Source organism: Sus scrofa, chromosome 1 (genome assembly GCF_000003025.6).
Source record: "Sus scrofa isolate TJ Tabasco breed Duroc chromosome 1, Sscrofa11.1, whole genome shotgun sequence".
Classification (NCBI taxonomy): Eukaryota; Metazoa; Chordata; class Mammalia; order Artiodactyla; family Suidae; genus Sus; species Sus scrofa.
Window position 1 is genome coordinate 182,271,825 of NC_010443.5, and position 24,769 is coordinate 182,296,593.

The following is a 24,769-nucleotide window of genomic DNA, read 5'->3' on the forward strand; positions in this document are numbered from 1 at the left end:
AGATTTCTAATAGGATCCCAGATCTTATACCTTTATTAATTTAATACGAAGCCCAGATTATTAATATTAAATGTAACCGCATGTTAACACTATTCTACATCTTGTGCTTCTGTATCTTTTGGACTGATTTCATTAAGAGGTAATTCTAATTTTAAACTGACTTGTTAAAAGTATTAACCCAGGAATATTATTCTACGTAGATTTTGTTGCTTTGATTTGAGGTTTCCTTTAAACTTGTGTTTCAATCTTGAATTAAAGAAAACTCACTTTTGAGAATAGTAACAGAGCACTAAAATTATTCTAAAGTGGGCGTTCCCCTTATATGATGTGCTGACCTGTGGAGGATTTAATAGTTAGAAGAGCCTACAAAATCCCTATGTAGACAAGAACTGTATATAGACAGAATAAACAGGTCACATGTATACACTATAAAATTCCAAATGAAGATAAATTTTATGATCAATAGAACATAACTTTTACTTTAATACTTGAATGTAGCAGCTCTTGAGTAATTCTTGGTATGGCATATAGAGAATAAGCATGGTTGCTTACAATAGCCAAAAAAATACTGCAAAATTAAAACCAAACACAAATTCTTAAATGAAAGTAATATGCTAGAACCAAATTAATATGCTAAGAAGTTACTAGCCCAAAACAGGAGAAAATCCTTCTGATTTCCACAAATAACAATCAATATCCAATCATCTGCGTATAGTCAAAAGTTAACTCATACTAGAAAAATGTATGATCCTTAAAAAAAAAACAGAACCTAAATAATTTACAAATTCTCCTTGTTAATGTACACAGTTTTGGGGTCAATACTTCAAATTTCAATCAGTGGGTACAATGATCAAACATTCTGTGTTTAAACAATGTGTTCTCTATTCAATAAAGTCAAGTGACCAGAAAACAATTCTCACCCAATTCTGAAATGTTTTTTAAAAGCTCTCAAGTAAGATCCTATTCTATGAATTAAACACTAAACAATTCTCTTTCACACACAAGTCCTTTATTTCTAACTATATATTGATGAGTATAAAGGAGACAAGATAAGATTTTTAAGTGAGGCTATGGACTGTAAAAAACTATGATGTTCACCATAAATTAGTATCTTTTTAAAAACTAAGTTTCTGATATTAACAAGTTTTCTTGGGTTTTACTCCTTTTTTGTAAAAGGACTCAAAAATTTTTCTGTTAAATTTCATAGGATATCAAAGCTGAATGTTTCAGAGTTTTGATGAAATTAAAAATTTCTAATCTGCACAATGTAAAAAGAGTAGATGCCAAAACACTCTCCAATAAACCAGCAAGGGTACTGGAAATAAGAAATACATCAAAAATTGAAGGGAAAAACGTCCTATTACAGCACCTTCCCCCTCATTTCCAAGTTACTGGAAGCTATTTGGGGGGTTACATAAGCACTGAGGTATATATTTTTAGCAAAAATGCTTTAAGTAGGAGGTAGATGGAAGGTAAAAAATAGTTATTATTTAACAGCAAAAAAAAAAAAAAAAAAACAACTAAGTGCCAGCTGCAAACATAAGGTTCTTTTGTTGTAGAAACAAAGACTTGGAAACAAAGGAAGACTGTTGTAAATATTCTGATCAAACTGGATCAATCCCAGTCCTACCGAGGGCTACCTGCTTTATTTACCTATAGCTCTGTAACTGAGAATAGCAATATGATTTTACTTGTCCCCAGATAGACCAGAAATCCCTTGAGGATAGGAGCCATCTCTCCCTTTAATGACAAAAATCATGCTCTGTACATAATGAGCATTCAATAAATCTTCCCAGTGAGACTTTATATTTGGTATCTTAAGGCAAATATGTACAAAGATGCTCTTGCCTGGGTCATATCTCTGTTAAGACGCAAAGCAAAGACCAGAGCCCATTCTGTGGGACCTCAGGTCTTCTGTTCTTCCCATGACTATAGGCTGGCATTCCTAAATACCTTTAATCCCCAGTGAGTGAGATGAATGACAAAACAACACTGTGCCCTCTCTCCCTAGAGAGCATCCTTTAATTTAACCAAAACTATTTTCAGAATTCTCTCCAGCAAAAGACAAATTCTGCCCTTTGTGCTCCAGATCCCTTTCCTCTCATTCATAAGCTCTGTTTACTACATGAGAGCATCAATGTGAAAGCTGTCTATAAAGTGTATAGTGACACACATTTCCATTGTTATTTTGAAAATCCTAAGTTGGACCTGCCTTTGGACTTCCTTTTTTTGAAGAAAAGAAGGATTATGACTCTGATTTTCCTTATAATTTCAGGATATATACCAAGATTTACTGTTAAGAATAAAAGTATGGGCTTACAGTCGTACCTGCATATGAGTTTGTATTTTAAAAAAATTTAAAGTACAAAATAATTACCTTTAGTTTGTTCGCTTCTTTTTTATCTCCAGCAAAAAATGAATTCTCATCAAAATGCAAAGGAAATGATCTGCATTAAATAAAACATAATTAAAACACATTCTCTGCATAAAACAATATCATTTTCATGTATTATAATATATTAAAAGTCCTGCTGATACAACATTTTGCTAGTGAGTGGTGAAAAATATAATTAAAAAAGGATAAAATATATAGTAAAGTCAAAATTCTGCTGCCCCAAAACAAATTCTTATTCTCAAATATAAAAGCTAACTATATAATATAGTAGAAGTTTGGCACCAAATCCAACCTGTTCAACTAAATATGAAAAAAAATGCAATTATCAAATATTAAAAGCATGGCTGTTAGAACTAAAAAATATGTGCCTCTTAGTGCATAGGTCAAAACAAAAGCAAAACAAAAACTCAATTCTAAAAGACCCATGAGCAAAATTAGCTTCTAATTATTTTTTAGGTAGTTTTCCTTCTCTAATTTGAATACTTAAGAATTTAATTTTGGATATAACTTGTCACGCTTCTATTAATGTATAAGTTGTATAGGTTGTAATGTATAATTTACTTGATTTCATGAAGTATGTCCAGAAGTAACATTTTGTTCTCTGCATCCTGAACTTTATTTCCAGTAAAGAGCTGAAAATCTGGGCGCTCGAAGAATGGTACCACTTTAGATAAAGCCCTTAATTCTATTAAATAGAGAAAATACAAGTTCTTAAGCCTTCTTGGACCTTCTCCTTCAGTCAAAATTCCATCAAATCGCTGCTGAAATTCTGTAATGTTGTGTCCCCATTTTTTTTCCAACCAGGTATCTGAGAAGAAAGAAGAATGAAATTTTCAAAACCAAATTTATAATTAAGTAAGCTTCATTTTATTTGTATTAGGGTATTTATGCCTGTAGAAGTTAATTTCATTTTATATTTTAAAACATATAATCAATACAGCCATGAAAACCAATTTTCATAACTTAGCCTTTAATAGTTCTATATTAATACTTTATCTTCTAGAACCCATCCTGAAAAGGAAAATAAGCCCAATATGTACTAAGAAACCAAGACTAATCAAATCAAATTTCTAAATATAAACATACTCATAAAACCAAAATACAGAATTGAAAAATGACTATCTGAAATGACCAATGAGTCATTCTAGAAGAAAACATTACTGATGAATATCCAACATGGTCCCATTTTTCAACAGCATTCTTGAAGCATAAAGAGCCGCATAAAAATACTTTTACCCATTAACTCCAGATCTGAACCTGGTACACAAATATAAGGCTCCTGCTAAACAATAATATCTGACGGAAAACAAACTGTTCTGGTCGGAGCTATTCTATACCCACGATAAAACAAAACATTTCCAAAGTGATGTGTGATTTTTGAGCAGCTTCTTACAAAAAGGTGAAGGGAGCTAAGATCATGCTGAACTTTTCCTGACAATGTCCACAGTTCCCACATTCCCGACTGCTACTACTTAAAAGTAAGTTTTTACTGCCCAATATTCAATAGGTTCAATCTTTTCCCACCCAGGTAAACACCACAGAAACTTTAAGAATACCTGAAAGTAAGTGTTGTGAAGTGGATAAAAGTGAACGTCACATACCTTGTAGAAGATACCGTGCACTCAAATGCACATTAATGCTTGCGTGGAGGCCAGATATAAGTCTATAGAATGCTCTCTTTTCTACACAGAGACCTGCAAAAAAGTAATTTGGAAACAGAAATTTCATAGGTGAAACTTGTAAAATATAAAGTTAATTATGTCTTTAAACATGGAAAAAAAGTTATACAAGTGTATTTAAAAGTTTCCAATTACCTTCTAGCCAACTGTAAAAGGTATTCTCTGAAATGCAAAGAAAAACAAGTTACAAGATTGTAAAAATACCAAAATGTTCTTCCAAAGTTTTAAAATATTCTGGCAAATTTGTGCCTAACAGTAATTGAAAGGTCCAAATTTTGTTTTCAGTTTCTCCAAAGGAAAGAGAGAGGTTCTTAGTATGGATTCACCTAAATTCCACTCTGCTGCTCAGTCTTTAGAAGGCTTTAGTATTGCCTCAGGTGGCCCCAGCCTCATAACTTTCTGGGTAAGGTGTTTTATGAGAGGTCAAAACACAGAATTTAAATAGTAAATCAATACATGGAAAAATACTTAGCCTTGTTAACGATTCATGCTATAAAGATTAAGAACTTATTACATACTTTTTAAAAATTAGAGCAGTTAAATAAAAATTATTAAATAGTATTAGAGGTATATTATGTGTTGCAGCTCACAGTATTACATCCCATTCAGTATTTCAAAAAAGCAATTCAAGGAAATGTTACAAAAAACAAATAGCACTTATATACTATAACCTAGTAAGATCATTGTTCATATACTTAGACCTGATAATTTTGCTTTTAGAATTATGCTCTAAAGAACTCAAAATGAGGATGGAGGGTATTTTGTAGAAAGATGATTATGTTATATATAATTTTAGAGACCTGAAATAATCAAAATGTACAATGCCTAACATGATAGAATACTATGCTATATAGTAGTTAACAAAGTAGAGTAAGTTAAAACTATTAAAATGACAAGAATGTGAAATATAACAATCAATAAAAATGTTTATTTGAAATAATATATTAAAAAGCATAAGAAATAATAATTATAACATGTATACATTTACTAGAGGTGGCAACCAGTATACTATACAGTTCTTTTTACCAAAGTTGTTTATAATAACATTAATAATAAACCAAACAAGTATAAAAATAATGGAAAGAATGACAAAGGGAATAAGCAATAAATTTATATATTTACAAACTACATAAAAACTTAAAAACATCTGTGTCAGAAAACTTTACAAACGAGCAAAATGCAAACAACAAACGGGGCAAGATGTACATTGCAAGTACAACAAAGGGATAATATCCTAAATGTATAAAAAGCTCATGAAGCAAATAAAAATACTAAATTAAGTGCCCATTAAAAATGGGCAAATAATATGAATAGACTTTTTTTTTTTTTGTAAATCTGAATTTTTTTTTTTTAATTTTAGTATAACAATTAACTGAAAGAGCTGGCAATGATACCCACAACCAGGAGTCACCACAAGCCAGGTGATCAACACTCTGATTATGCCTAGAACCTTTGCATATGAGACTCAGCAGATCCTAGAGCCCAGCCAGTAAAGGAGAAGCCTTCCCTGTCAGAGGCAGGGGAAATGCCTTGTTTTCACATGCAGTGGGTGAAAGATACAGGTGAATTATCAGAGGCTGAGGCAGGCACACAGAGTCCTTTTCCCCTAAACTTATGCTGTCACCTTCAGAGTTTTTGATTTAAAAAAAAAAAAACCCACTACTTCTTAGTCTCATGTGTGAAAAGAAAACACAAGTTTGCTCAACATCCGGATTTAGAAGCAAATTCCTATATGTAATGTATGATGAAGAAATTATACTTACCTTCACTTTTCCCTGAAAAATAAAACAAAATGTTTATTATTACAAACTCTTTCCAATGCCCCTTTTAAAATGCTACACTTCCATAAAAATAAGACTTTTAATAGAGGTTATTTTTAGTCCATCAATTTATCCACATAAATAAACCCTTGAGAGTGAGATGCTCATGAGTGCAACTCTCTCTGGTGGTAAAGGAATTACGCTTGATTTGACAAAATGGCATCATCTCCAAGAGCCTGGATAAAGAGCAGCTTCAGCTTGTATAAGATTTAATATGATCTGACAAGAAAGAAAAATCTAATCTATCATCTGAGTACTCCTGAATATCTTAAGGACTCATAGTTATTTGGCTGTCAGAGCCTGTTTCCTTATTTATTTAGCCTAAAGCTGTAACAGTTTCTGCCAAAGATTTGTGTTATTGCTTTGAAACCCCCAGACTGACATTTAAAAATTTCACCTTATTCAGGAATATTTTAAAAGATTATTTGTAAGATTCAAATTATGCACAATTCAGCAATTTGTATGAAGCCGCTCATTAACGACTGAAAAAACTGTCTTCATTTTGCCACTTTTATTTAATGTCATCATTAACTATTAAAGTAACATATGCTCACTGCAAATATATGTTTTAAAAAAAGAGGACAAAGACAAAATAAAAACTATCATTTGGGAGTTCCCACTGTAGCACAGTGGGTTAGGGACCTGGTGGCATGGTTCAATCCATAACCTGGCACAGTGGGTTGGGGATCCAGTGTTGCTGCAGCTGTAGTGTAGGTCACAGCTACAGCTCAGATTCCATCCCTGGCCCAGAAACTTCCGAATGCCATAGGTGTGGCCAAAAGAAAAAAAGTATATTATCCATAACCCCCTGCCCCAAAATATTATTTTATATATATTTTTTAATTTTTTTGTCTTTTTGCCTTTTCTAGGGCCGCTCCAGAGGCATATGGAAGTTCCCGGGCTAGGGGTCTAATCGGAGCTGTAGCTGCCAGCCTACACCACAGCCACAGCAACACGGGATCCGAGCCGCATCTGCGACCTACACCACATCTCACGGCAATGCCGGATCCTCAACCCACTGAGCAACACCAGGGATTGAACCCACAACCTCATGGTTCCTAGTCAGATTCGTTAACCACTGAGCCACGACGAGAACTCCTATTTTATTTTTTACTTTTTTCCTTTTTCGGCTGCACTCATGGCATATGGAAGTTCCCAGGCCAGGGGTTGAAACTGAGCAGCATCTGTGTAAGACCTATGCCATAGCTGCAGCTATAATGAATCCTTAACCTACTGTACTGGGCTGGGGATCAAACCCCTGCCCTCCACAAAGATAAGCTGGATCATTAACCCACTGCATCACATTGGGAGCTCCTTCCCAAAGATAAATACCATTTACATTATGGTAAGTGTCTTTTTTTCATGTATATATGATATTTAGATATTATGTTAATTATGTTTTTACAAAAATATATAATACATACTATCTGAAACTTGCTTCTTCTCCTAAATGTGCTATTGACCACTACTGATATAAAAGGATACAAAATTTCAGCAACATTTAGAATGGCTGTATTCTATTAAATGAATGTACCATAACTCATTAACCAGTTCCCTAATGATAAAGATTGAAACTGTTCCCATTTATCCTTAAAATAAGTGAAGCTGGTTAATTAATATAGATTGTAATATGAGTTCATAGTGAAGATCACCTCTTGCCTAGGAATTTGCATTTCATCTGATGTTAAAGCAGTAGTTTCCACATGTGACTCCATATAAATCCAAAAACTTTCTTTAAAGATGCTCTTTCATTACTAATCTAAGAATGACTAGTCAGTCAACATTTAGGGACTGATGCAATCTCATTGCTTTCCAGGAGGAAATTTATGTTTATTGACTATATGAGATCAGCAGCTTTTCAAATAAATTTTAAAAATGAAAACCTTCCACACTTGCCAAAAGTTTACCAAAGAGTTCATCTGTGAGCACACATTCAGAGAACAGGGATATACATTTCCTAAGGAAAAAGCCTGAAATCATACACCTGAAATGATTTATTCAACAAACTGTTCTGCCTGTTACGAACTGGGCAGGGTATCTGAGTTTCAATTTTACGTCCCCTCTGTACCTATACCATGCCTAGCACATGTAAGTCAATGGTGGATAATCATGTATTTTCACTACTGTAGACAAGACCATTAAATAAGGAGGATGAGTTTCACTGGTCATTTATCTAACAAATTATTCCATCTATCATGTTCCAGGCTCCATATTATAAGATGAAACCAATAAAATGCTGCCTATATGTCCAAAGTACTAGGGTAGATCAATAGGTATATACATAATAATAGAGTAATGCTAGAGAGAACAAAGGGCTGTAAGAGGAACAAAACAAGAGATCGCTTTATGAGGAGAGATTACTGCCAGTTAGGGGGACTGGGGAAATTTTGGGGAAAAGACAGCATTTGGGGAAAAGACTGCATTTAAACAGATCCTGAGTGTAAGCAGAAAATGGAAAATGCTAATGAGATATGAAGTCCCGTGAATTTGCAATCAGACTCCCAACAGATACAATAATTTCAAATTTTAGGAAAGATATGAAGCAGAAGTTTTTGAATATTCATTTAAGTAAAAGATGAGTAAAAATAGTAGAAAAACTAAACACACAGTCTGTAAAAATTTATAAAAGGATAAATATATAACTTAATTTTCATCCTATGATAGTCTAATACCATGAACTTCATTACAAAAATACTTCTTACTGTAGCATAAATACTTTTGACACCAATTTCTCTGTAAGAATGAGGCATAACTTCTGTGAAAAAAAGGAGTATGTGATCTCAGATGCTCTTGCCAACCCTTATCTTGCCTTCTACTTCCTTATAACCAAAGTTCACTGGTTGATAAATAACAGTGCAAATAAATAACTCACCTTGACCAGAAGCCAAAGGATTTAAAGGTCTTTTAATTGTCTGTGGCCTAGAAACAAAAGAATTAAAGTGTAAAATATAAATATGTTATCTATCATGTTATAATTATTTAGTATCATCAGTAAAGTGTAGGGATTGTTTCAATGTACTTTACATAAATTTTACAAATTTGCACAACTTGAGACATTTGGAGAACAGAACATGCAAGCTATATTTTAACATACTCAATTCAGTGCCTCATACATTGTTTATATATTATGGAGATCATGATATAACTAGCTAGGAAACAACTATAAAACTAACACAAAATCTAACAATTGCCTTTGTGAATTCTATTTTAGTTCACATTTTTTTTTTAATTAAAGGAAAAAAACCTTTAAAGTAAGTCAATAAAGTCTTACTTTCCTAAACCAAACATTCCTAATAACCAAACATTCCTAATAATAGTCAAGAGAATTTAAATGAAACACATGGCAGAAAAGAGTAAATAATGAAAACTCTCCACTTCCCAAACTGGATAAATTCTGCAGGTCAAAAAAAGAAATAGTCTTGAGTTCTTTTGTAACATAGCAGGTTAAAGATCCTGCATTGTCACTGCAGCAGCTTGAGTCGCTACTGTGGCAACAGGTTTAGTCCCTGGCCCAGGAACTTCTGCATGCTACAGGCATAGCAAAAAAAAAAAAATTTGTTTGACATTTTACTGGTATAAGCATAATTGCTAAGCTCTTATGCTTGTATTTGACATAAAGAGTAAAATGTATTTTCACCATATTTGGGAACTCCAAAGATTTTCCCAGCATTATCCCCATCTCTGAGATAGCACAACACTTGTGTGCACAGACACACACATTCCTTCCAAAAACCAGTAAGTACATCGTTTGCAGCCTGGAGGCTTATAAGTAGAAAAACGTGAAGCATGTCTTGGTCTCCCATTGATGAAACTGACAGCTTCCATTGTACTGGGTATGAGTACAAAGTGGGCTCTTCCACTTACTAGATCTTAGACACTAGACAAATGACTTAACTTCTCCAAGTCTCAGTTTCTCCATGTATAAACAGTGATGACTACAATACAGGGTTACTGCCAGGACTAAAGGAGAAAAATGTAAGTAACATGCTTAGCACAATTCTTGGCACATAGTGACTGCTCAAGTGTTACCGATTATAATTATTCTCTGAAATTAATTTAATTTGGACTCAAAAGCCAGTAAAATTACTATAGCCACACAAAGAGGAGTACAGAACACCAAAAAAGAGAATTAGGAGTTATATATCCTAATCTATTCCCTCCCACTAACTACAAGATCTGGGAAATGAAGTAAACCTCTCTGGTTCTAGGTTCTCATCTATAAAATGAGGTTCTATAATCCATTTAAGGAACATTTGTGAAAGGCCTACAATATTTTCATTAAATTCGAGTGCTTTTAAGTCTTTTAAAGAAGAAAGAAGTATTTGTTGAAACTTGTGTCCACATGTTTCCCCCCAGGGGGACTGGATTAATGAATAAGTACATTTCTATGTCCAAATACATCCTTTAACAAAGTAAATTTGATTTGTACCTTTAAATCATCATGATTTTGCTTAACTGTTCATAAAGAGAAATGAGCATGTCTTTTGGGAATTTCTAAATGAAAATGACACATACTTAAAACAGTTTTCTTCATAGATGACATTCCATATTTTCCAAGCATCTGGTCCCTTGTAACCCGTGTAGCGCTCAGGATTAAGGAGCAAATCTACATATTCCGCATCAGGAGACTGTATGTCTGTAAAACAAAATGTTTTATTCAATCTTTCTTTTCCTCAGTCACCTTAAAAAGCTAGCATGACAGACTATATTCTGTTGATTCTAAGGCACCACAAATGTAACAATGCATCTGAGATTTAAAAATAACTTTTCAGGAAAAAGATACAAAGTAAGAATAAACACAGCCACATTAAATTATACACTGGGTAGCAAAAAGCACCCTGCCTTTAGAAACAGTTAAAAAAAAAGGGGGCGGGGGGAGTTCCCGTCATGGCGCAGTGGTTAACGAATCCGACTAGGAACCATGAGGTTGCGGGTTCGGTCCCTGCCCTTGCTCAGTGGGTTAACAATCCGGCGTTGCCGTGAGCTGTGGTGTAGGTTGGGCTCGGATCCCGCGTTGCTGTGGCTCTGGTGTAAGCCGGTGGCTACAGCTCCGATTCGACCCCTAGCCTGGGAACCTCCATATGCCAAGAGAGCGGCCCGAGAAATGGCAAAAAGACAAAAAAAAAAAGGAGTATGTGAATTTTTAGAAGTGAAGGAAAGTGGTAATTCAATTCATATAAGGCTATCTCAGAAAGAATATACCATATATTTCCCATCACATTAACCACAAGCAGTTCATCAGTAACTAAGGTCAGTGAAGATATATTAGAACCATTCAGTTTGTTACCAAATACCTCCTTCTTACCTCCTTCTTCCTCCATCTGGATCTACTACAGAGATGTCCCAAAATATGCAAAAAGTTGTAAGCAGGATATTTGTATCAGCATTATTTATAAAAAGGGAAAACCAGAAGCAACCTAAATGTCTTGGGAGAGCAGAGCATGGGCTCTGGAGTCAGAGTACCTGGGTTAGAATCCGGGCTCTACTGCTTATTCACTTCAGAACACTGGGCAAGTTATATGAATTTTTTATGCCTTGGTGCCCTCATTTATAAAATGGGGATAATACTCATAGTGTTACTGTGTGCATAGAACAATGTGAGTATAATAAATATTAACTAGTAGTATTGGTATTATGATATATCTTAGTAGATCATTTTATAATCAACAAAACTACTAAGTACAAAGGCTATTTAATACAATTAAAAGATAAGCATTATAGAAAAATTAATTACAGATATATACGAAAAACATACCCAAATTGGTGGGATATTGGTTTCTCATATGATCTATAAATTTGTAAAACATATTACAACTTCAAAATGAAACCAATAAAAATATGACCCCTAGTCCTCCAGTAGCTTTGGGGAACTAGTTACTAACATGGAATACTTTATTCATCTGTAAAGCTTTAACAGTATGAACCAACAAAGAATGAGAAGTGGGTGAAAATGACCTCAAAGCAACTAAGGTAGATGACAAAATCTGAGCAGAAAGTTGCTTCTAAGAGCATCCATCAAGCTCTGTAGAGTACCTACTTGTTCAGAAAGATAAAACTAGGCTTAGTTATTTTTATCTCAATTCACGGTTCATTAGAGTCATAAATTAGGGGAAATTTTGCTTCCAGAAACAGCACAGTGACAGCACCTAGAAATAACTGAGAGTCCAATGCAGAAGAAGCAATTAAAATAACTAGAAGAAGTAAAAATAAAGTCTTAAAAAGCAAATCTGCATGGTATCATCTAGTTCAAGAACAGATCTCTCCGTTCATCTCAATTAACACTATAGGTATTACCTCAGTACAGCAAATTATAATAAATTCATAAAAAGTAACTCTGACTTTTAAAATATATAAATAATGCTCAATATCTATTACTTTTTTTTTTTTTTTTTTTTTGTCTTTTTGCCTTTTCTAGGGCCACTCCCTCAGCATATGGAGGTTCCCAGGCTAGGGATCCAATCAGAGCTGGAGCCACTGGCCTACAACACAGCCACAGCAACTTGGGATCCGAGTCACGTCTGCAACCTACACCACAGCCCATGGCAATGCCAGATCCCCAACACACTGAGCAAGGGCAGGGATCAAACCCGCAACCTCATGGTTCCTAGTCTGATTCGCTAACCACTGCACCGTGACGGGAACTCCAATATCTATTACTTTAAGACAGGAAACCAACCACCAAGAAATGACTAAAAATTTAGTATCTTGCCTAGTTAGAGATTAACATTAGTTGACTCATAATTTTACTTATGACAAATACTTTATCTTTCCCCAACTTTATTTTTAAAAAAGTGTTACTACAACCATATTTTGCTCAAATTTCTAATTAGGATTTGGAAAATATCTTCTTTTACCTACCATATACATCTATTATTTATTCCTTATAAAACTATCCTTTTTAAAAAATATTTACCCTCCTTTAACAGAAGAAACAAATATAAATGGACAAGTTATTCACCCAAGATAGCTTAACTCTACCACATAAGAAGTGAATTACTGAGTCTCAGTCCTTGCTTTTCAAACATAAGCATGTAGCCTTAAAAAGATACTTTGATAACAGAAGTATTACCATTATATAAGCTGAATTTTATCTCACACAGCAATGCTTAAGCCAAAGAATCCCAGCAGAAGAGATGACAAAGTTAAGGATGGGAGAGCATTTTATCCCTTTCTTTTCTGACCTGAAGCTAGGTATTAAGTCCACAGCTCTTTACCCAACACCCCTGGGGCCAAATGTGTTTTAAAATTCAGAAATTTTCAGAGTTCAGAAAAGTAAAACAGTACAAGCAACATAGGTTGAATATTATTCCAGCAGGGACTAGGGCAGCAATCTTTAATCAAGCACATAAATATTTATGCAGTAAAACACGTGAATACTCACAATGAATGAATCTGTCCTAAACTGAAGAAGTAAAACGTTCACTTCTCAGGGAGTTCCTGTTGTGGCGCAACGGAAACGAATCCAACTAGGAACCATGAGGTTGAGGGTTCAATCCCTGGCCTTGTCAGTGGGTTAAGAATCCAGCGTTGCCATGAGCTATGGTGTGGGTCGCAGACACAGCTGGGATCTTGCGTTGCTGTGGCTGTGGCATAGGCAGCCAGCTGTAGCTCTGATTCGACCCCTAGCCTGGGAACCCGCATATGCCACTGGTGTGGCCCTAAAAAGCAAAAAATAAAATAAATGTTCTCTTTTCAAAGTGTTCAGATATGGGAATTAGAAATAAAGGATTATAGATAATTATCTGCCAAAACATGATCGTGGTTTTTACTAAGGAAAGCATGTGTAACTTTTTTTTCCAAAATGAAACCACAAATTCAAAATAAGTACTTTCCCTTTTTCTTCCTCTTTTTTTTGGGGGGGAGGACAGTTTGCAGGATTCATCTTTTGCTTATAAATAAAATTATCTGTATGATTCTTTTCATTGATTTTTAAAAGATAATTAATCTGTTCCAAAAGAACCAAAGAAGGATACAAAAACTCAATTTGGTTTGATTTTGTTTAGCTAATTAAAAGCCTAACAATTAAACTTACCAAAAAAGGAGTTCCCGTTGTGGCGCAGTGGTTAACAAATCCAACTAGGAACCATGAGGTTGCGGGTTCGGTCCCTGCCCTTGCTCAGTGGGTTGACGATCTGGCATTGCCGTGAGCTGTGGTGTAGGTTGCAGACGCGGCTCGGATCCCGCGTTGCTGTGGCTCTGGCGTAGGCCAGTGGCTACAGCTCCGATTCGACCCCTAGCCTGGGAACCTCCATATGCCACGGGAGCGGCCCAAGAAATAGCAAAAAGACAAAAAAAACAAAAAAACAAAAAAAAACTTACCAAAAAAGAGATACTAAAAAAAGCAAGACTAGGAGACTCTATAAATCTAGATTAATAAATCCATAAATCAAATTGTTCTAATGGGTTCTAGGGGTTCTGTCAGCTCTCTGGCTTAGTTTTAGATGTTACAGACATAACTTATGGTTCATAATTTTCCTTTCCAAAAACAATGCACACTATCATTAAGGAAACTATTTTAACAATTCAAGGCCAAAATAACAAAAGCAGGTTTTTGCAATCTCTACCTTTTAGCTAATTATGCAAAATACATGTATATATTACAAAGGTACACAGAACTGTAAAACTCAGGAGGTTAATTTTTTCCAGAAAATGAGCTTTCTCATTTTCTCCCTTAACTCCTGGCAACCTCAAATCTACTTTCTGTCTCTATCAACTTGCCTCTTCTAGACATTTCATATAAGTAGGGTCATATAGTATTTGTCCTTTTGTGTCTATCTTATTTCATTTAGCTTAATGTTTTCAAGGTTTATCCATACCATAGCATGTATCAGAACTTCATTTCTTTTTATCCACTGTATGTATACATCACACCATGTTTATACAAAGTGTTCCATCTGTTGATGGATACTGGGGTTGTTTCTACCTTTTGGCTATTGTAAATAATGCTGCTGTGAACAAGGGTGTACAAGTATCTGTTTCCTTGTCTTCAGTCTTTTGAGGTATGCTTAGGAGCTAAACTGTAAAGTCATATGGTCATTCTGTGTTTAGATTCTGAGGAACTGCGAAACTGTTAGAAACTGAGATTTTTTTTTTCATTATTATAAAAAAATTTTTTCCCCTAAGGCACAATTTTAAATAATATGCATAGCATTAAAAACAAAAGGTTGGAGTTCTTATTATGCCTCAGTGGTTAGCGAACCTGACTAGCAACCATGAGGATGCGGGTTCGATCCCTGTCCCCACCCAATGGGTTAAGGATGTGGCGTTACCCAGAGCTGTGGTATAGGTCACAGATGCAGCTCTGTTCCGGTGTTGCTGTGGCTGTGGTGTAGGCCAGTGGCCTCAGCTCCAATTAGAGCCCTAGTCTGGGGCCCTCCATATGCCGCGGGTGTGACCCTAAAAAGACAAAAAAAAAATGTTATACCATCAGCTTCACAGAAGTTGTCTGAGGAATCATCATGCTTGGTCCACTGAAGAACAGCCTTCTGCGTTTCCTCACTTTAGACAAAGAAAATAAATACTGTTATTCCTTTTCTTAAATTAACTTCACATTAAAGATACATAAAGCACTACTGAAAAAAAAAAAAACCTCAGTGATTCATCCACAGCTCCAAGTCGTTCAGCTTGCTCACATTCTTCAATGAGATTATTGGCTTCTTCAGAATACTAAAACAAAAGGGAAATAAGTAGAATTCAACTTTTCGCATTTTTAAAACTTTAAGAAAGAATTTCAAAGGAATTTGAGGTTCTTTTATACCTGGCACCATCCCCTTGGCTTCAAAACTTGAAGAAGAAAAAAAAAAAAAAAAGCCACACATTCCTACTGAACTATAAAATTAGTAAAAGGCTTTGTCCTTTGTTATACTGGAGAACATAATTTACAATTATATTCACAAAATAAAGACTACAGTCTAATAGCAGCTCATCATCAAAATGTTCACTAAGAAAATCTTTGAGGTTGAGGAACACTTGGCAAGGAGTAATGAGGCAATGTCCCACTTTTCTCATGTCCTAATTGTGAGCATCAGTTTTCTCTTCCGTAATAAGTTGTTGGACTAGATTGTGTGTGTCTATGATCCATGTCTACTCTAAAAGCCATGATTCTAAAAATGCCCTGGAGGAGTTCCCTGGTGGCGTAGCAGTTAAGGATTCAGCATTGTCACTGCTGTGGCTCAGGTTCAATCTCTAGGCCAGGAACTTTCATGTGCTACAGGTGCAGTCAAGAAAATTAAACGTCATTTAATTTTAAAAAATAAAAATGCCCTGGAGCCTACCAAGTTTTTTATAAAAGTACTCCAATATGTTTAGGTACTTAAAATATATTCTTTAACAACCACATTTCTTATCAATATTGAAGTCAGTATATATGTTTGTGTGTGAGTGTACATGCATATACATACAGATATTCTGCTAGCCGTGTACATGGCACCAGGGAAGTGAGTGTGGATCATGAGATTTCACAACACACCAGTCACTACCACAAAGAGCTGAAAGACAACATCGGAAGCAGAAGGCCCTAAATTCAATCACTCAACAAGTACCGGGTTCTATCATGTCCTTAAAATTAGGATAAGCAAGCAAATAACTGTCCAGACTAGACACTCTGGAGGATAAAAGGGAACATTAAAATAATTAAATTTATAAAATTTTTGAAATACTTATTTGCTGAATTACATCTGTGTCACTATATTAGTTGACCTAAACATAATTCAAGAACTACTTTCAAAAATAAAATTCTGGAGTTCCCGTCGTGGAGCAGTGGTTAACAAATCCGACTAGGAACCATGAGGGTTGCGGGTTCGATCCCTGCCCTTGCTCAGTGGGTTAACAATCCGGCGTTGCCGTGAGCTGTGGTGTAGGCTGCAGACGCGGCTCGGATCCCGCGTTGCTGTGGCTCCGGCGTAGGCTGGCAGCTACAGCTCCGATTGGACCCCTAGCCTGGGAACCTCCATATGCCGCAGGAGCGGCCCAAAGAAATAGCAAAAAGACAAAAAATAAATAAATAAATAAATAAAATAAAATTCTTTAATACATAATTAAATATTAGTGGGTAAAGGGATATGATGTATTCAACCTGTTCTCAAATGGTTCAGAAAACAGTTAGAATATGTATACAGAAAAAGCATGCTATTGAGTTCCCGTCACGGTGCAGTGGAAACGAATCCGACTAGGAACCATGAGGTTGTGGGTTCAATCCCTGGCCTTGCTCAGTGGGTTAAGGATCCGGCGTTGCCATGAGCTGTGGTGTAGGTTGAAGATGCGGCTCAGATCTGGCGTTGCTGTGGCTGTGGTGTAGGCTGGCAGCTACAGCTCCAATTAGACCCCTAGCCTGGGAACCTCCATATGCCGTGGGTGTGGCCCTAAAAAGACAAAAAAAGAAAAAGAAAAAGAAAAAGCATGCTATAACAAATGAGTCAAAATATTAAAAATCAGAGAATGTTTATAAAAAGTGTACAAAATTTCTCTAATCTTGCCACTTTTCTGTAAGTTAGAAATTACTTCAAAAAGTTAAAAACACTTATCAAAAAGTAGGAGTTCCCGTCGTGGCACAGTGGTTAACGAATCCGACTAGGAACCATGAGGTTGCGGGTTCGGTCCCTGCCCTTGCTCAGTGGGTTAATGATCCGGCGTTGCCGTGAGCTGTGGTGTAGGTTGCAGACGTGGCTCGGATCCCGCCTTGCTGTGGCTCTGGTGTAGGCCGGTGGCTACAGCTCCGATTCAACCCCTGGCCTGGGAACCTCCATGTGCCGTGGGAGCGGCCCAAGAAATAACAACACCAACAACAACAAAAGACAAAAAGACAAAAAGACAAAAAAAAAAAAAGTAGACAAAATTTATTCAAAAGATAACATATACTCAGGTATTTTAATCTATATATATTTAAAACAAAAAATTTCAAACTATATGATTATGATTATCTGAATATTAAACATAAGCAGAATAACTACCCTTAGTCCCTAGTAATTTTACTAATATTCACAGTAGTGACAAATGTTTTCCTTCAACAAAATGAACTTCCAAAAGTTTTACTTTGAGTCCATCGACTGAATGAAAAAAATAAAACAATTTCTGGAATTAAATGATTTTCTATTTGAAATAGCTATTTATATTTTAAATATAATTTAATCATGCACAAAGCTCTGCAATGGAACCAACACATTAATAGCTTCACTCCTTCTGTATGAATAAGAAAATGCAGAATCAAAAATGAGCAAATTCAGTTTCGATCCAAGATGGAAAAAGTACAAAACAGCGGTTGCCTCTGAGGAAGCAGTAGAATTGGCTGGGACAGAGTATAAAACAACTTTCTAGGGTAACAGCAATATTCTATATAGAAATAGAAGCCCAAGTTACATAGGTGTATGTATTTAACAAATGCACACTTAAGATATGTGCACTTCATTGTATGTTAATTTTACTAAAAGTACATGTAAGCAAGTATCAGACTATACTTAATATAATTCTAATTATGTGTATATATCTAGTTACTGACATACTTAGAGCAATGTGTACTGATGCTCACAAATTACTTTGAAATGTATCCAAAAAATAAGATGATTTAATGGCTGGCTAGAAGGATGGATAGATGGATGGATATGTAGTAAAATAAACTTATGAAAATGTTATGGTAGAATTTAGGTGATGAGTACAAGAGTGTTCACAGGAAAACTCCTTCAACTTTGCTGAATGTATGAAATTTTTCATAATTAAATATCAGGAAAATTTAATTTAGAACAGTTACTTGTTTAAATGAAAAATTACATATCCCAGAATGATATATAAATGCACCCTCTGCAGTTACACATGTTAAGTTGTTGTTTTAGACACAGTCTTCTTTTTTTTTGGCCACACCTGTGGCATGCAGAAGTTCCAGGGCCAGGGATCAAACCCGTGCCACAGCAGTGACAATGCCAGATCCTTAACCTGCTTAACCATCAGGGAACTCCCTAGACACGGTCTTCTTAAAACAACCACTAACTCACAAAGTAGATGCTCAGGCTCTGTTGGCAGTCTGTGTGTTCTGACTTTTCATATGATCAGTGATATTTCTATGGCCCTTATGGATAGTAAACAATGACCTTTGTGCAAGTTATACATCATCATCAACTGTTGTGAGAAACAGAAATTCAGCACTTCATTTTTCATTAAACGTGCACTTCCTTTTTCTTTTTTAGTTATTTCAGCCAAAAGGACTCACAGCAAAATTTAAAAAGTACTAAATGGTAATACGTGGTTGGTTTACACTATGGAGTGAATAAAGCCACTATAAAAGACTACTCTCTCTATGCAGGATTTCTTATCCTCTGTTTCCCATATGAATTTCTCATAAGCCTAACCTATAATTTCCCAGGTTACTCACTGACCAGTCAAAAGGCAGCCTGGAAGCTTAAATATATCACACGCATAATACATGCCACAGTACAAATAGCTGCTAACTCCACAAGATTAGCAGCGCAGCAGTGTCTAATGCATCTCCCCCCAGATGCCAAGACTGTAAGACGTAGCTGTCCCCAGCCAATGGTGACTGACTATAATCATTATATCAGCAGTCACCCACTATATTGCCTTTGAAAGCAAGGTTTAGTTTCTTTACCTCTAGAAAAGGTCTGGAGAAGAAGGACAAGTTATAATTGGTCACCTTTGTGTTAAAGCATAACACAACTCTTTAGTGTTACACACATCTCAAATATAAGAAAGGAGACAAGAGAAGAAGTTGTCTAGAAATATGAAGTATTTGGTTAACCAAATCCATTGTAACTTATTTTAATGCAACTGTTGATATATTATTTAAAAAATTAAAAACTCAAGACAAAGAATAAATCAGGCAGGATGCCAGAACAACAGGCATAAACTGGTTCTGTCCCAGCAAGCTTTGTCATAGGGTCACTTTGTTTGTTCCTGTTACTCTATAAGGGCTTTGGATTTTACTCCAAAGGAGACAAGACACTTTAAACAGAAAAGAAATACAATCTGATTTTTTTGTTTAAAAAAATCACTCTGTCCACTATCTTTAGAACAGACTACAGAAAGGCAAGGGTAGAAGTACACAGACCATTTAAGAAGTAGGCATTATTTACTGCAATAATCTAGACAAGAGTGATAATGGCTTGAAATAGGCAGTTAGCAATAAAGATTGTAAGATTTAGGAGTTCCCGTCATGGCTCAGTGGTTAACGAATCCAACTAGGAACATGAGGTTGCGGGTTTGGCTCCTGGCCTTGCTCAGTGGGTTAAGGATCTAGCATTGCCATGAGCTGTGGTGTAGGTTGTAGATGCGGCTCGGATCCCACGTTGCTGTGGCTCTGGCGTAGGCCAGTGGCTACAGCTCCAATTGGACCCCTGGCCTAGGAACCTCCATGTACCATGGGAGAGGCCCAAGAAATAGCAAAAAAGACAAAAAAAAAAAAAAAAGATTGTAAGATTCTGGGTGTATTTTGAAACCATGTAACCACAAATCAAATATGTTCACCAAAAAGGCCTAGAAACAATGATAATCAAATAAAAATTAGCACCCCAATGGCCAAGGTTATTATCACTAAATATCATTCCCACTAAAAGAGCTAGGGTTCCTTAGAAAAGTGGTTAATTCCAAGACTGAAACAAGAAAAGTACAATATAAACCTATACCAGGCCTCCAGCTGGAGCGTTAAATGTTGAGTGTCCTGAGAGGTCAGATTGCTGTCATAAAGTTTATGCGATCCGTATGTATTAACCACAGTAGCACTACATAATAAAAGAATCACCTGGGAGTTCCCGTCGTGGCGCAGTGGTTAACGAATCTGACTAGGAACCATGAGGTTGCGGGTTCGATCCCTGGCCTTGCTCCGTGGGTTAAGGATCCGGCATTGCCGTGAGCTGTGGTGTGGGTCGCAGACATGGCTCGGATCCCACGTTGCTGTGGCTCTGGCGTAGGCCGGCGGCTACAGCTCCGATTTGACCCCTAGCCTGGGAACCTCCATATGCCGCGGGAGCGGCCCTAGAAAAGGCAAAAAGACAAAAAAAAAAAAAAAAAAAAAAGAATCACCTGAAAAAAGCAGTTTTCCTATAGACATGGCCCATGGACATGGACATGAACATGGTCATAGTAAAATGGAACTTCCAGATTATAAACAGTGGAAGATAGAAGGGACACCATTAGAAACTGTCCAAGAGAAGCTGGCTGCATGAGGACTAAGGGATCCATGGGGCCGCAATGAAGCTTGGAGACTCTCTGGTGGCTTTGCAAACAATGTTTCCTTTGTTGGTGCATTATTAAAAGGATTCAAATGGGGGTTTGCTGCATTTGTGGTAGCTGTAGGGGCTGAATATTAATTACCTGGAGTCCCAGAACAAAGATAAGAAGCATCACTGAAGATAACATCTGGAAGTATCTTTTAATGTTTTCTTAAGTCTCTTATGGAAAGATTTCTTCATTATAGCCTACTCGCCTGTGTGTTTGTTTCTTACAGAATACTAGTAAGATTTAATAAAATAAGAATACACGTTAAAAAAAAAAACCTATACCAGAGTTCCCATCGTGGTGCAGTGGAAACGAATCCGACTAGGAACCATGAGGTTGAGAGTTCAATCCCTGGCCTTGCTCAGTGGGTTAAGGATCTGGTATTGCCGTGAGCTGTGGTGTAGGTTGCAGACACGGCTCGGATCTGGCATTGTTGTGGCTCTGGTGTAGGCTGGCAGCAACAGCTCCGATTAGACCCCTAGCCTGGGAACCTCCATATGCAGTGGGTGTGGCCCTAAAAAAAGGGACAAAAAGACCCCCCAAAAAAGGACAATATAAACCTATACCATCTTTTCATAATAGAAAGCAAAAAATCTGGGGTAATCTCAAAAGACAACAATTCTAACTTGAAGGAGCTTCTAGAGACCAAAGACGGAACAATTCAAGCATTAAAATAAATAATGACTCAATGACTAGAAAAGATTCCAATACATTAAAAAGTCAAAACTTAGAAGTTTATGTTAATGCTTAAAAAGAAAAACCTTATTGGGCATCTTTGGAGGATGCTGGGGGATCAATTCACAATTATTCTAAAAGCAAACAAAGGAAAAGAATGAAGCATTTATTCTATGTAATTTTATATAAACTATATTTTAAGGCATCCAGAGAGTTGATATGATCTTTATACAATAAAAATAGATAGTAAGTATAGAAAGAATGAGAAAATTAGAATATCAAAAATTTCAAACCCCTAATGAAGTAACGCAACTAGGTAATAATCATCAAAACTGATAAAACTTTCAGGTAAAAAGCTAGTAGAGAACCTTATCATGGACATATAATGACACCAATAACCAATCTTAACATCATAAAAAAAAAAGAGGAAACCAGACATTGTGTCTTCTGATGTGATATAACAGTTAAATTTAAATTCATAGTTCATAGCAACTCCAATGAATATATATCAAAAAATGAATCAGAAGCCTTAATATCTAACTACAGGGACAGCCACATACAAAAGAATGAAACTAACCCCTTTCTTACCCTATATGCAAAAATCAACTCAAAATGGATTAAAGGCTTAAACTTAAGACCTGAAACCATAAAATCCCTAGAAGAAAAACATAGTGGGTAAGCTCCCTGGCGTCGGTCTTAGAAAAGACATTTTTGAAAACAAAAGCAAAAATAAACAAATAAGACTGCATCAGACTAAAAGGCTTCTGTACAGCAAAGGAAACCGCTGACAAAATGAAAGGGCAGCCTACAGAATAGGGGAAAAAATGTGCAAATCAGTTATCTGATAAGGGGTTAATATCCATAATATGTAAGGAACTCACACGATTTAATGGCAAAAAAAATCAAACAATTAAAAACTGAGCAGAGGAACTGAACAGACTTTCTACAAAGAACACATACAAATGAGGTACATGAAAAAGTGCTCAACTTCACTAGTCATTAGAAAAATGCATATCAAAACCATAAGATATCACCTCCCATCTCTTAGAACAACTATCATCAAAAAGACAAGAGATAATAAACGTTGGCAAGGATATGAAAAAAGAGAACTACTGTGCACTGTTAGTGGGAATGTAAACTGGTGCAGCCACTATGGAAAACAGTATAAAGGTTCCTCAAAAAATTAAAAATGGAATTATCAAATGACCCAGCAATTCCTACTTCTGGGTATATATCCCAAGGAAATGAATACAAGATATCAAAGAGGAATCTGCACTCCTATATTCATTGCAGCATTCACAATAGTTAAGATATGTCTGTCACTGGATGAATGGGAAAAGATATGAGATATATATATAGTGGAATGTTATTCACCATGAGAAAGAAGGAAATCCTGCCATTTGCTACAACATGCATGGGCCTCGAGGCCATTGTGCTAAGTGAAATAAGCCAGACAAAGAAAGACAAATACTGCATGCTATATGTGGAATCTAAAAAAGTCAAACCCTCAAAAAGATACATGTACTCCAGTGTTCACTGCAGCAGTATATATAATAGCCAAGACATGGAAACAACCTAAATGTCCACTGACAGAGGAGTGGATAAAGAAGATGTGGTACATATACACAGTGGAATATTACTCAGCTATTAAAAGGAAAGCAATAACGGCATTTGCAGCAACATGGATGGACCTAGGAATTATCATGCTAAGTGAAAATCAGTCAGACAATGACACACCATTATATGCTATCACTTACATGTGGAATCTAAAAAAAAGGATACAATGAACTTCTTTGCAGAACAGATACTGACTCATAGACTTTGAAAAACATATGTTTTCCAAATGAGACAGGTTGGGGGTTGGGGGGATGCACTGGGGGTTTGAGATAGAAATGATATAAAATTGGGTTGTGATGATCATGGTACAACTATAAATGTAATAAAATTCATTGAGAAATTCTTTTAAAAAGGAAAAAATAAAAATAAAAAAAGGTCAAACTCATCAAAACAGAGAGTAGAAAAGTCATGGCCAAGGGGGGATGGGGAAAGCAGGAAGAGGTTATTAAAGGATACAGACTTTCAGCTATAAGAGGAATAAGGTCTGGAGTTCCTGTTGTGGCTCAGTGCTAACAAATCCAACTAGTATCCATGAGGATGCAAGTTCGATCCCTGGCCTTGCTCAGTGGGTTAAGGACCCAGCACTGCTGTGAGCTGTGGCTCAGATCTGGCATTGCTGTGGCGTAGACCTGCAGCTGCAGCTCCAATTCAACCCCTTGCCTGGTAACTTCTATATGCCCCAGATGCACACCTAAAAAGCAAAAAAAAAAAAAACAAAAAACAAAAAACAAAGAAAAGAAAAAAACAGAAAGAAAGATAAATATGTGAGATAATGGATGGATGAGTTAATTTGATGGGCGGAATTCTTTCAAAATGTATGCTTGTATTAAATCATCACGATGTACATTTTAACTATCTTACAATTTTATTAGTCAATTATACTTCAATAAAGCAGAAAATAAATGATTTTTAAAAGGGTGACTATGAATCTGATAAGCCTTAATACTTAATTACCATTTTATGGAAAATTAAGAGTGATGTGTTAAATGACATGACAGGATATAATCCACCAAATGTGGGGAATTCTATAGGATAATGATTCATTTCTTTCAATATATAAATGGCAAAGAAAGAAAAAAAAAGGAGGGAGGATAGATCTGAATTAAAAGAGACTTAAGAGCAGGAAATTTACAAGCAGTACCAGAAAGTAAGGAAGTACCAAAAAGGGGGGGGGGGATGAAACAGTCATAGAGGTGTGTCAAAGGGGCACAGGAGCCAAGTGAAAAAGCTCCAAATGGTGACAACTAGACTGATTTGAACAACAAAATGTAGTTGTACTGGATTATAATCCAGGATATGAAATAAATACCCACAAGATAAAGAAATGGCTGAATGAATAGTAAATGGAGGGAGAAGATACAAAT

At 35.9% G+C, this 24,769-nt stretch overlaps 1 protein-coding gene and 1 pseudogene across 1 annotated transcript in view; one reads left to right on the forward strand and one right to left on the reverse strand.

Moving 5' to 3' along the window:
* ERO1A (endoplasmic reticulum oxidoreductase 1 alpha) overlaps window positions 1–24,769 on the reverse strand; it is a 49,497-nt gene that overhangs the window by 3,174 nt on the left and 21,554 nt on the right. The window contains 9 exon segments of the mRNA NM_001137627.1: window positions 2,378–2,447; window positions 2,957–3,203; window positions 3,997–4,089; window positions 4,210–4,236; window positions 5,838–5,849; window positions 8,767–8,813; window positions 10,410–10,530; window positions 15,319–15,392; window positions 15,484–15,560. Of these exon segments, the coding sequence (NP_001131099.1) occupies window positions 2,378–2,447; window positions 2,957–3,203; window positions 3,997–4,089; window positions 4,210–4,236; window positions 5,838–5,849; window positions 8,767–8,813; window positions 10,410–10,530; window positions 15,319–15,392; window positions 15,484–15,560 (768 nt within the window).
* Window positions 20,919–21,390, forward strand: LOC100517136 (annotated as a pseudogene).